The sequence below is a fragment of the Rhinolophus ferrumequinum genome, chromosome 24 (assembly GCF_004115265.2).
Source record: "Rhinolophus ferrumequinum isolate MPI-CBG mRhiFer1 chromosome 24, mRhiFer1_v1.p, whole genome shotgun sequence".
NCBI lineage: Eukaryota > Metazoa > Chordata > Mammalia > Chiroptera > Rhinolophidae > Rhinolophus > Rhinolophus ferrumequinum.
In genome coordinates, this window is record NC_046307.1 from 11247396 (window position 1) to 11260055 (window position 12660).

At 53.7% G+C, this 12660-nt stretch overlaps 1 protein-coding gene across 1 annotated transcript; it reads right to left on the reverse strand.

Annotated features, from left to right (window-relative positions):
- Positions 1-1078: 1078 nt before the first annotated feature.
- Positions 1079-8157, reverse strand: CXCL14 (C-X-C motif chemokine ligand 14). The gene is made up of 4 exons (XM_033096819.1): positions 7795-8157; positions 7525-7630; positions 3682-3795; positions 1079-1174 (listed from the first exon to the last, which is right to left on the reverse strand). Exons 1-4 carry the CDS (start codon positions 7856-7858, stop codon positions 1159-1161), a joined length of 300 nt encoding a protein of 99 aa, XP_032952710.1. The 5' UTR covers positions 7859-8157; the 3' UTR covers positions 1079-1158.
- Positions 8158-12660: the final 4503 nt, after the last annotated feature.

Sequence of the window (12660 nt, forward strand, 5' to 3'; positions counted from 1 at the left end):
CGGCTTAATTCAATGGAACAAAAAAGTCAGTAGTCCAGAATTTTGGTACATTTCAAATATATTTTATTATTTTCTTTTTGTCTTAGAAAGAATATGAAACCTGCATGCAACGCTAATGGTTTCTGACATTTACGTAGCGTAAGACACAGCAGTACGATGCGGCGTTTGCTGAAGAGGCCGTGTGTGCAGGCGGCATTCTTACGAGTGTATTTACAAAGGAAAGGGCACACGGTCACCGTAGCTTACGAAAGAGGGCTGGCAGCACTGTTTAACATTGAAGAATCACGTGGGGAATCACGGGTAGATTGGTTTAGTTCTGTGTGTTCCACTGTGATGAGGGAGAGAAACATGCTTTGAAGGTTCTCCCTCGTCAACAGAACATGTGTCCATAGTTGTATGTTGTGCATGTGTTTGTATATTTTCTCCTAAGGGTTTCTGTCGCTAACATTGTCAGAGACTTCACATGCTTCCAAAGCGTTACTGTTGAAGCAGTGAACCTTCCCCCAACCCTCAGGTTGGAGAGAAGATCCAACCCCTTCCTTAAGGACAGTTTGCTTTGCCATCCCAGGATTTCGGAAATGTTTCCTTAGAGTGTGTGAAAATTAACCAGGAGGAGGAAGCCCACTTCCCTGGCAGCCAAATGCAAGTTCCTGAAGTAACAGATGCAGAGATCTGCTTTTGCTTGCCCTGCGACTGGGGCCACCCTGGGGTGACCATGAACCTAGGAAAGCCTGCAGCAGCTGTGCCCGGCGCCAGGACCTCTGAGCGGAAAGCTTCCTGTGCTAGGAGCGGAGCAGCGCTGCTGTGAAATGCCTCCCACACGCCCCCTGTTCCTCCCAGGTGCTTATAAAGCTCAGCTGTATAGTGATATCTGGACAAATACAAAAAAAGCATTTTTTACAAAGGCAAGGCATGAGTTTCCCACTTTTCAGTAAAAAGCAGCCTGTGATGAAGTCTGGAGCACAATAGAGATGGGTCTCACATCTGGAAGCCTTTTGCACACAGCTATAAAATGTAAAAACTGACCCTTGGTAAAAAGTGCTTTGTAACAATGTATAATTTGTGTCTTATGCCTGTGTTTTTTTTTTTTTTTTCAATCTGCAAAGTCCTTTGCTGTCTCCCAACCAGTATGAAGTTTTCCCATCGCGGTTGTTCACCCTATTCTTCGTAGACCCTGGGGAGAGAAAACACCCGTGTAAGCGGCTCAGGACACAGCTCGGGCAGTGCACAGGCTGGTGGCTTTGCTGCTGCTTTCTTGTCTTCGGGAGCGGCCCCTCCCAGGACTGCAGGAGCCCGGGAGAAGCGGGGGGCACATCTCAAAGGATGCCGTCCCACGGACCACAAAAGCTCTCCTGAATCTGGCTCTGTGCTTTCTAAACAGCCTCCACCTCTGCAGTCTCATTTTATCTGCAAGGCCCTGTGAAGCGGACCCTCTGTATACGCAGAAACAAGAGACTGACGGACATTTGAATGTCAGTGATGGGAACAACTTCTGTCTCCGGCATGGGTGGGAGGAAGAGATGCCTCCCCTCCCTCAACTTAGGCTTGTGTCTTTCTTTGTATTTTGTCCAAAAAAACGCATGTCCTCCAGAAAAACGCCCGTTTTAGAGGGATCTGCCTTAAGACTGAAGAGTGGTTGGTGCGGCTGGGGCTGTTGTGGGCGCCGTGGCTCGGGGTTACCTCCTCTGGTACTCGTCAGGCCCGTGTACATCCACAAGCTGACTTTCCCCCTCGCCTCCCAACCCATCTCTATTGGGTACTTTAATCCCTTCTCTTCTGCCCCGTGGCTGCCGTGGCGCCATGCTTCCCACTCAGACAGCCCGTTGCTCCCTCCGCCTGTTTCCTGATTTTTGAGTAAGACCACCTCGTTATGCGTTGAAATCAAATGCCTGCTGCTTGCAGCCAGAAGCCCTGGGCCCTGAGATGCTCAGAGCTCACTAGTCTGGCCCCCAGGGGCTGGGCTGGCCCTCTGTCCTCTCCTTCGTCTGCCCTGGGTTCAGCATTCTGCTCTCTGCAAAGAGGACTTCAAGGTACTTACTTCCCTTATCTCCATTCTATATTCCCGGAGACATTTTTGATCTTTACAAGGGAAGGGAGGTGGGGAGGACAAGGGAATGCCCCCTTCCTCTCCCAGGACATCTCAGAATTCCAAGAAAGAGGGATGAGCTCATTTTATAATGAAATGATGGGCGTTCTGGGGATGGAGGTGCCCTGACTGCTCCCATTGTAGGAATTTGCAGAAATAAAAAGGACAGGACTGCATGGGCCCACGTCTGCCTCCTCATCAAAGCTGCGGCCCAGGTGGAGGTGTGAGGAACAAATGCTCCTGGAAAAAGGCCTGAGTATCTCCCAGAAGTCCGATGAAAATGTTGTCAACCCCTCCATGAACTGGTCCTGAGGTCAGCCTCCTTACACTTTTGATGACGGGGGTGGGACAGGTCCTGCTTTTGCCACGTGAGCAGCTTGCCCTGACCAGGTGGAGGGCTTCATTCCCATCAGACTTGTAGAAAATAATCTCTTGCTCTCATCACTTTCTATTTCAAGCAACTGCAGACGGGGCAGTTTTGGAGGCAGCACAAAAGGCTCAGGTAGTGGGGTTGGGCCCAAGTATCAGCTCTGGGAGAGCTGGTCCTGGGTTGAGTTTAGGATGGAAGGGCCGGCTAGCCCTGGGGTGATGGGAGGGGCAGCGAGGGCACTGGCTGTAGGGAGGGGAAGGTGCCACTGGGCAGCCTGGCTTCCTGCCGTGTGGTCCCTGGCAAGTCACTCCCCACCCCCACTTAGCCTTGGTCTCCCCCTCCATGGGATGAGGTGCTGGCACCAGCTCCTAGGGGCCCTCCTGTGTGTGTGCGCGCACATGCTGCCCTGGCCATGCTACGCACATACAGGTGTGAACAGGTTCAGAGTGGGTGTTCTCCAGGGCAGGCTCACCTTTATGTGGTATGGAGGAGCCAGGAACTTGCCTCTTCGTCTGAGGCCAGACATAGGACCCCAGGAAATCAGGGCTGGGAAGCCTTCTTTTTATTATGGGAAAACAGAGCCCAGAGAGGGTAGGGGTCTGGCTCAGGGCGCTGGCCATCTGGCCACTGCTGCCCCTGAGGTTAAGATTAGCTCTGATTTTAAAGGGTAAAACCCCAGGTCCCTCCTGCACCTGTGTGGGCAGGAGTTTGTCGCGTTTCTGGGCAGCGGGGGGCTCGGGCATCTTGAAGGGAGAGGATACTGTCAGCAACGAGTCATCCTGATCATCTTGTGGTGGTCCCCACAATTTTATAGTTAATAAGCCCAGTCACTTACGTGCCATGTTTCATCCCACAAGGATGACAGTGAGAGCTGTACCGGGTGCTCACCCCGTCTTTGACAGAGGGAACCCGGGGCTCAGAGAACTTAAGTTATTTAAATTAGAAGAGGAATTAAGACTATAACATGAAAGTTAAAATGAGACAAATATCAGTTCACAAAAGGACACGTTTTCGATGCTTACACCTGTCTAGGAGAGCAGTAGCCTGCTTTGTTAGGTGGTGAGTTCCCCGTCCATGGGGGTATCTAAGCTGTGCCTGACTACCTGCCTGCTGTGGTTACGGTGGTGGCTGCTCACCCACTAGACGGGGCTGGAGGACCTACCAGAGATCTAGGATCCGCATGTGGCGGGCGGGCAGGCAGAATGGTGAGGGGGGCAGGGCCTACCTGCGCTTCTCGTTCCAGGCGTTGTACCACTTGATGAACCTCTTGGTACTCTGCAGCTTGGGGTGCAGGCAGTGCTCCTGACCCCGGTACCTGGACACGCTCTTGGTGGTGATGCTGAAATGGAGCAGGATAGGGTGGAAGAATGAGGAGCCTGAATGACAGCCCTAGTGTGGCCACGGGTGGCCCTGGACTGTCCTGATCAGGGCACTGCGACACTGTGGCCTCTGCCCTCCTTTCGAGGGAGCCTGTCCGTATGCTTGCTCCCGGCTGGCTCTGTGGAAGGTTCTGTTTATCCACTTCATCTCTGACTCCACATTAGGGTCTAGCCCTGTAAGGAGTGGTCGGCTCTCACCTTCCCCCCTGAGCCCTCAGAGTGTGTGATAGTGTCCCCACCCCCACCACGCTTCACCCCCATGCGGGGTGTTGTCTACAGGGCTTATGCCTCCCTTGGAAACAAAGGCCAGAGGACTCTTCCGGCTCCTCTGAAGCTGGCGTCGAGGTGGAGAGAGCTAATGTCAGCAGGTGCGCCTGCCAAGACCTCTTCCCTTGGTGTGAGTTGTCCCACGGCAGGGCTCAGGCATGCTCTGAACACACTGAGGGCTCTGTCTGACCTGTCAAACCTCAGTTTCCCCAACCCCCTCACGTTGTCCCGGGGCTGGGCATTTGCTGATCCTGACGCTAAGTCTTGTTGGCCTTGAAGCCCGTTGTGATTCCTAAGCATGAAGTCTCAGCTGTCTCACCCTTGGGCAAAAAAATAAGAGCTCCCTTCAGGCCTCTATCAGCCAGTGGAGGCCTCGCCATGCGGTAGAGAAGCAGGTGGCATCACACGGAGTGTAGGGCCTGGGTATGAATCCCAGGTCTGTCTGTGGGACCTTGGGTAACCTTTTTGATTCCAGTTTGCCCATCTATAAAATGGGTATAATAATAGAACCTACCTCTCAGGGTTATTGGATGATTCAAGGATGTAATCTATGCAAAGCGCCTAGCACCTGGTAGATGCACAATGAATAGTTACTGTTATTAGTAATTGTCATGGAAGATGAGGTGGCAAAGGAGAAAGAGAGGCCTTAGTGTGTGAGTCCCAGCCTGGAGAGGGAGGCATGACTGCTGCCCAGAACGGCTGTGCTCCTCTCAGCCAGGGCTGGGTCAGGGTGGCAGGGGCTAGGGGGAAGCTTCCAGGTGGGTGGGAGAGGAAGGATGGTGTTCAAAAATGAGGGGACGTGGAAAAGTGGAAAGCGAGAAGTGAGGATGTCACTGCCTGAGAGAGAGCAGCAAGAGCAAGGTATGGGGGAAGACTGCGGTGCTGGGGAATGGGGGGTAGAGGGTTGGTTGGAGGTCAGGGAGGGAAGAGCAGGAAGAGAGGGAGAGAGAGCAGCTGGTCCCCTGCTGGTTCCCAAAGATAAAAGTGTTAGGGCGTATGGGCCAAGTTCTAGAAGAGAGCAAGGTCGCCATGAACTCTGAGTCTCCCAATTGACAGGAGAGGAAATCGAATCTGCTACCAGAAGGAGGGCAGGGCATTTCTGGACAATCTGTTCTTTTCCCTCCCTTGTGCTCTGAGTTTCCAGGACCCCCACCACGCCCTCAGCTTCCTGGGGCAGGGATGGGTTCTTCACTATGACGGGGCCCCTGGCTTCGCTGGCGCTCCCTCTGAGGCCTGTCGCTCTGGGTCTTGTCCCTCCTTCAAGGTCTTGAGCATGAGGCCAGCCAGGCTTCAGAGTGGAGTCCAGTTGTTTTCCTCCCCCGTGCTACCTAGTCAGTCTGCAGGGATTTAGCCCATGCATTGTTCTCTGCCTACACTGCTGGTCTTGCACTTGGAATAAAAGGACATGACAAAGCCTGAGAAAAATCCCTCCCTCAATTAGGTCAGTGTGCAGGCTGGGGATCCCAAGTCCAAAAGACCTGAGGGTTGGGGAGCAGGAGAGGACGTTCAGCCCTCCCCCATCAGGCTCACATGCTCCGTCACAGTACTGGGACTCTGAAAACTGGCTGTGGGGTGAAGACTTGAGGATCTCTGCCCCCAGAAGTTACTCAGAAATTCTGGGTCCTGCACCCCTCTCCTCAGCGGCTCTGGGTTACAGGGATTTTGGCAAGAGCTCAGTGGACGTATGACACAAATTGCCATTTCTAGAATCTGGACTCTCCTGGACCTTTCTGGGTGCAAGGACTCCTACTTGCAAAGCCCCTCTTCCCTCTCCCACCCATCAGAGATTTCTGGGTGACTCAGGGTGAGCTGGAAAACTTGCTTTTGTTCAGCCTTGGGGGCTGAAAACCTGCTTTGGCAAAAAGTGCTGGCCCTTTGTCTGATCTTGAGTCTTAGCAGCTTGAAAGGGGAGAAGACCTGCGGCCCTTCAGGGATGGGGGGTGGTCTGGGTGTGGAGTGGAGGTTTCAGAGAGGGTAACTGCGTGCGGATCGTATGAAGCTCCTGCGTGTTTTCAGAAGGCTACACAAAGTCGTCTTCATGCACTTGCCTGGCTGTCAGTTTCCTCTCTATTCTGAGAAGTTTAGCCAGGAAAAAGAGCAAGCTGTTTACCGAGCATTCTGTCCTTTTGAGGTATGGTACCCATACCCTGCTTCTCCCCTGCAAGGTCTCAGCAGGTCTCCTTGGTATGTGGAACATTTTTCAGCACTTAGAGGACTGCAGACTTAACATGCAAAGTCCCTGTCATTTTCAGTCCCCAAGCTGGGAGCCAGGAGGGGCTTATAGCTCCTCCATCAGTTCCTGTGACTTCTGGCCCCCACCCAAAAGGATATTCTGGCCGTTTTTGTGGACTTGGGTCCATAAGGCAAGGAGCAGGGCAAAGGGGCAGGGACAGGGGGTTAATTTAGGCGCCGGGAAGGAAGGCAGTAGCGTTCAGTCCAGGCCCAGTGGCTTTCAGGATTCCCCTAACTTCGGCCCTACAGTGTAGCAGTGGGGGAGGGGGGCTGCCTTTGCAGAAACTGTGGGGAGGTCTTTGAGACAGTGGGGCCAGTGGCCGGAAGGCACTTGCCCAGATTGAGAATAGAGTGTGTCCTATTTCTGGGGGAGGGGAAGAGGGGCCAACGGTCCATGGCAGATATTTGGTAGCTGCTTTGCCAAGGGCTCCGTTCCTGGCCAAAAGAGTTCTGATGGGGAAATAGCGGTGCTGGCTTCAAGAGGTTAACTGGGAAGGCAGAGGAGCAAGGAAACTCAGTGTTCTCTCTGCCCCAGTTTTGGAGATAGTCTCCACATCCCCACCAAGCAGGGCTCCAGCCACGTGGCACATTAACCCCCACAGAGCACTTCCCACAGCACTGCTTAGGCTTGGGGATCCACAGGAGTCTGGCCTATGACGGAAAAGCCAGGCTCATTCTCGAAATGAAATCGCTAGAAGCCGAAACTGGCCGTCAGTGGTCCCCTGATTGGAAAAAGGCTCTGAGAGGAGGGTCTGAGGGCTTATGACAGCGTATTCTTTAATCCTCTCTCCAGTAAGCGGGAGGCAGCAGGCTGCACAGGTTTGGTGCAGTTCACTAGTTCTGGGTGTGTTTCGAGCGATTTCAGTCTGAGTGTCCGAAGTTGGCACATGGGACCCATTTAACCCATGACCACCCTTGAAAGGTGGGCAGCACCACCAAAGGGACGCCCATTTAAATCCTAGCAAGGGTGAACTGCTTGGAGAGGCTGTTTCCGGAGCACGGGACAGTGACTGTCTTTCCAAATTCTCTTCCAGACTGTCGCGCCAGCGTCCTAAGGACTCGCTGGGCAATTACAAAGGCCCCGCTAACGGCGGAGAGAAATGTTTGTTTGCCTGACCCAGCCCCACGATGTGCCCCAGCACCGGGTTAAGAGCAGGGCCATGGGCTCACGGTGCGGAGCGAGAACTCACATAACCATCTTCTCCTCGCAGTGCGGGTACTTTGGCTTCATTTCCAGCTTCTTCACATCGCTGTAGCGGATCTTGGGCCCCTTCCGGGAGCACTTGCATTTGGACCCTGCGAGAGAGCGCGCAGGGGCCACTTAGTTGCTCACGCGGTCTCCTGCCCCTCGACCGCCCTCGGTGCCCACCGAGAACCCCCGGGGTCCCAGGAAGCCCAGCATTCGACGCTTGGGTTCCCCAGGACCCGCCGGGAAGCCAAGGGACTTGCCGAGCACTCACCGTCCACGCGCGCGGCAAACAGCGCCAGGAGCAGCAGGAGCAGCGCGGCGGTCAGGAGCCTCATGCTGGTCGGAGGGCGCGGCGGGAGTGGGGACTCGGGGAGGTGCCCTCCCTCGGTGTGGCGGCCGGAGACGCTGCCCGGCTCTGCTCTCCTAGCCCGAGCGCGCCTCTCTTCCCGGCTCCTCTCGCGCCCGCTGCGCCCGTCGCCCGTCGGTAGGTGCCTCCGGCTGTCGCTGCGCGCGTTGCGCTCTGTGCTGGGCTCCGCGCTCGCTCCACAGCCTCCCTCCGCCCGCCCAGGTCTCTTTTAAATCCGCTCCTGCCCTCGCAGCGAGCGAGCTCATTAATATGCAGAACCACTCGGTGACTCACTGAGATTTCTCCGCGCGGTGGGGGGAGGAGACCGTCCCCGCCCGCCCGCCCGCTGCCCCGGGAATCGGGTTCGCAGCGGCTCACACTCGGAGCCCCGCGCGCGTTTATGCACACTCACACACTCGTCCAGTGTTCTCCCTCCTGCACACACTTGTACACCGAGACACCAGGGCGCGAACACAGCCAAGCGCCCTGGCTCCCCCGGACGGTTGAGAGGCTGCTTAAGGGTACTGCTTTTCTGATTCCTGAGGTTCCCTTCGGCCAGACAGGCGGGCTGTTCTGAGCAGTTGGGAGACCCAGGCCTGTGGCCCAGATCTGCTGAGAATTGAAAGGGGTTTGGGGCAGGTGCCAGCAGGCCTGACTCAGGGTGTGAGCAGTCCCCATTGGGCCGCAGACCTGGTGGCCAGAGCGCGAGGCCAGGTCTGGAGGTAGGTTGCCGTGGGTTGTACAGCAGCAAAGCCGGTGGTCACTGCAGCTGGCTCAAAGAATGGGTGTGTGGGTGGGTTTGGTCATTCTGCGTGAAAGGCTTCCTAAAGTGGGTATGTGGCCCCTGACTGTGGCAGCAGTCTGGGGGGTGGGGAGAACCAGGTGGGGGTTCCCCACTGTCACACCATTTTCCAAAGTCAGGCAGAAGCCCAGTCAGGAGACATAACAATGGTAACCATCTGGATGAAATCCGGGTTCCAGACACTGCTAGCCTGTGTGGTGCAGTGGTGTGGGCCCAGGCATGGCGGCAGAAATTCCTGATGCACTTAGCAGTGCAAGTGACTTCACAGCCTTCCTTTCATCATCTGGAAAGTGGGAGCAGTCACAGTACCTGTTGGGGCAGCTGTGAGACCTACGTGACATCAGACAATCAGACATACAAAGTGTTTAACAGAGTGCCTAGCCAGTAGTTGGTACCCAGGAAATGTTACTTATTGGCTTCATCGTCTGTATATAAATTTCTGATTCTTACAAGTCTCCTTCCAAGTTGATATTTTAATTCTTTATTTGACAGGCTCAAAGAGAAGAAATAAGTTGCCTAAGATCACATAGCTAGAAAGCAGGTAGCTAGGCCAGGAGGGGCCCCAAAATATGTGGCTGCAGAACTGGGGCTTCTGTCCCTGGGCCACCCTACCTCCCTCGGGCACTTGGTAAAGTGCTTCTCTGATAGACCCAATGATGGAATGGAGCTTCTTAGGCTCCGAGGGTCCCTGGGCTTGGCTCCAAGGCGAGAGCTGGAGCCAGCGCAGAAGCTGCCAGGCTCTGCCAGCTCACACAGCTCTGCGCTCTCAGCCCAGCAGCTCCATGGGGATGCAGGTGCCCAGAGGAGATCCTGGTGGGATGGGATGGGATGGGAGGGCTGCTGAGGGCCAGAGTAGGAAGAGTCTGTGCTGTCTTCCCAACTGGGGAGCCTTGGCTGCCTGGAGAAGCTGAGCCACGAAGAGCCAGCAGTGCCCGTGAGCTGGCTTCAGGCCATGTCCTGAGTCCTATGCGAGCAGTCGTATCTATATTTAAAGCAAGGCCGGCAACTGGACACTTGGGTTTATGCAAAGGGTAAGTGCGAGGGACCGATTTTTGGCATTTATGTTAACTTTTTAAACTTATTTTTTTCACTATAAAACCAGAACATATTCGTTACATAAAAGTAAGAAAACACAAGCAGAAGAAAACATGAACACAGACACTCACAATTCCACCTACTCAGTAATCTACACCAAGGTTCTATAGCGTTATCTTTCTAAACCCTTGTCTCTCTGCTTGCATGTAGGTGCACAAATGGGATCAGTGCATATCTTGTTTAATAACCCGCTTGTTTTACCTGCCACTGCATCCTCTGTGTTGTTCCACGTGCTTGGTCTTGCTTCTGCAATATCTCTTTCAATGGCATCATTGGAGGTCGTGTAGTATAATGGCTAAGAGCTTGGTGTCTGGAGTCACACTGCCTGTGTGTGAATCCTAGCTACTAGCTATGTGATCTTGGCTTATCACTTAACTCTTTTAGGGATTGATTGTCTCATCTGTGAGATGGGGATGGTAGTGGTACCTAGCATAGGAAGAATTAAATGAGATGGTGCATGGAAAGCTTTTAACTTGGTCACTCACCAGCAGAGTAGGGGCTCAATAACTGGTAACTATTGTCATTACTATTATTTTGGTTGCAGCGTGTCCCATTGTACCGCTATGCCATAATTACTCGAAGGAATGACTCCTGCTGGACATCTGGATGTTTTCAATGATGTGCTCTTACAAGCAGTGCTGTGTGACAAGTATTCTTGTAGCTCAATTTTGGGGTAGCCCTTTAAAAATTGGTTTGTGTCTCAAAAATAGAATCACTAGACCATGGGCAGGTCTATTTTAAGGATTTAATGCAAATTGCCCTCCCCCCAAATATTTTTATTCTGCAAAAGGAATTTCTTAACTTCCATGCTTTTGCAGAGGGTATGAAAAACGATTTTTTAACAAAATGTTATTTTTATCATATTTGTTTTAAGAACACACTGACTAATTTAGTGCCATCTAACAGTACCAGGCACTGAGCTTTTATAGGGGAAAGTAGTTGGCCCTAAAAATGTGGACCAAAGTTTCCCAGCTTCCCAGACCACAGGTCAGACATTCCAGGGTTTTGTTCCCAGTGTACTCCTTGGTCTACGTGTGCTCATCTTTGGTTTGCAAAATACAACCACTGCGTCTTTGCAAACAGAGTTTCCCCATTTGCATAAGCACTTCTGGGTCCATGGGTACAGGAGAGGATGGAGGGCCCCTGCTGCCAGCACGTCTGTGGGTGACGCTGCTCAACCTGGAGAGGGAGGTGGGCTTGACCTCTGACATGGGATCAGGGCAGAGACTCTACTGTGCTCAAGCAAAGGGTCTTTGAGTAGGTGGAGGAGGCTGGGGGAGGGGGACATGAGCGAGGCAGTTCTTTGCACAGGGGCACTGCCTGATTCAAGGGGATCCCTGCAGTGCAGGGAAGGACCACACGTGCTCTGCCCTCTTGAGCGCTGTCTGGGGTGTGTGTGTGTGTGCGCGCGTGCGCGTGCACACGTGTGCCAGCAGCTATTTATAGTCATGCTGGGTTCTCTGGGAGCGGTGGACACAGACGAGGGAGGAAGTAGAAGTCGGAAACTGTTCCTTGAGGGAGTGGAAAGTTGGCTGAGACACTGGGGGTTGGCTTATTTATTCTGCTCATGTTGCTTGAGCACCCACTGCATGCCAGGCTCTGTGCACAGTGCTGGGGATCCACGGGGAGTAGAGGCAGGGGTGTGCCTGTCCCTAAGGAGAGCAGAGTCTGGGGAGGAAGACAGACCATCGAATAACCAGAGATACACATGAAATACCTCGGAGCTAGGGGTGAGGCAGGGCAGCGGATGCTTTCGGACTAACTAGGGATCCGACCGGCAGGGAGGTGGGGGCGGCTTCCCAGAGGATGCGCCCACTGGGTTGGAATCTGAAGGATGAGAAGGAGTTAACCAGGTGACAATGGGAGGGAGGCCACCACTTCTGACCCATTACAGCCCCTGCTCCTCAGAGAATGATCTCTTGGGGTACAACCCCCCTGCTCAAAGCCCTGCTGGCTCCTGATTGAGCTCACTCAGCATCAGAGCCAGTTCCCCTGCAGTGCCCATGGGCCTACCCCCTTGTGACTAGCACCCACCACTCCCCCGTGGCTGTGCCCACCGCACAGCCTCGTCCGGTCCTCAGACGTCGGGACCTGTGCCCGCTGACCCCTCTGCCCACTGCTCTTCCCCACATGTTAACATCTTCTCCTTCCTGAAGCCTCAGCTGGAATATTCACTCTTCAGACCAAGTCCCACTTCAGAACCCCCACGCCCTAACCCACTGGAAGCAGTCACTCTCCGTGCCATTGACTTACTTTACTTTTTGCATTGTATGGACAACAACCTCACATTGTACAATATTCATGTTTATTCGTAGTACGTTGTGGGTCACCCTGTGTGCAGCTGGTTCTGTGAAGGTGGGGTCTGTGCCTGTCTTGCTCATCCTCAGTGAGGATAGCAGTGCCTGGCTCGTAGGAGGGGCTCATTTTGAGTGAATAAAAGTGTGTTTCAGGCAAAAGCCCAGGGGTATGAGAAGTGGTATAGACTACAAGGTGGTCTGTGAGAGTCTGTGTATGAGAATGTGTGTGTGTGGGTGTGTAGGGTGAGGGGAAGGGTGGCCGCTGGCAGGCCTTGTTCCCAGGAAAGCCAGTTCCTCCTCGGGGCATTTGCTGTAGAAAACAGGCCTCTGGGAGGAGGAGGAAGTGAATGAGAGGCGTGTGGCTTTCCAGGAAACCCCACAGGTCTCTGGGCGCCACCTCCTACGTCCACTGAGAAGGTGAATCTTGACAGTCAAGGCTGGTTTCCTGCCCTGGGAGCTGAAAAATTCCTTTTTCCACCCGATAGGTCTTCCCAGGACTGACCTTCTCAGAAAGGGAGTCCCTTTTTACTTCCCTGACAGGACAGGATCATCCTAGAACCAGAACTGGAAGGGGCTGAGACCCCATCTAACCCTCAC

Coding starts and splice junctions, on each gene's coding strand:
- CXCL14 (XM_033096819.1), bottom strand. CDS start 7,858: ATGAGGCTCCTGACCGCCGCGCTGCTCCTGCTGCTCCTGGCGCTGTTT. Junction 7,631..7,794: donor GTTTGCCGCGCGCGTGGACG/GTGAGTGCTCGG, acceptor GCTCTCTCGCAG/GGTCCAAATGCAAGTGCTCC. Junction 3,796..7,524: donor TGCGAGGAGAAGATGGTTAT/GTGAGTTCTCGC, acceptor GCTCCATTTCAG/CATCACCACCAAGAGCGTGT.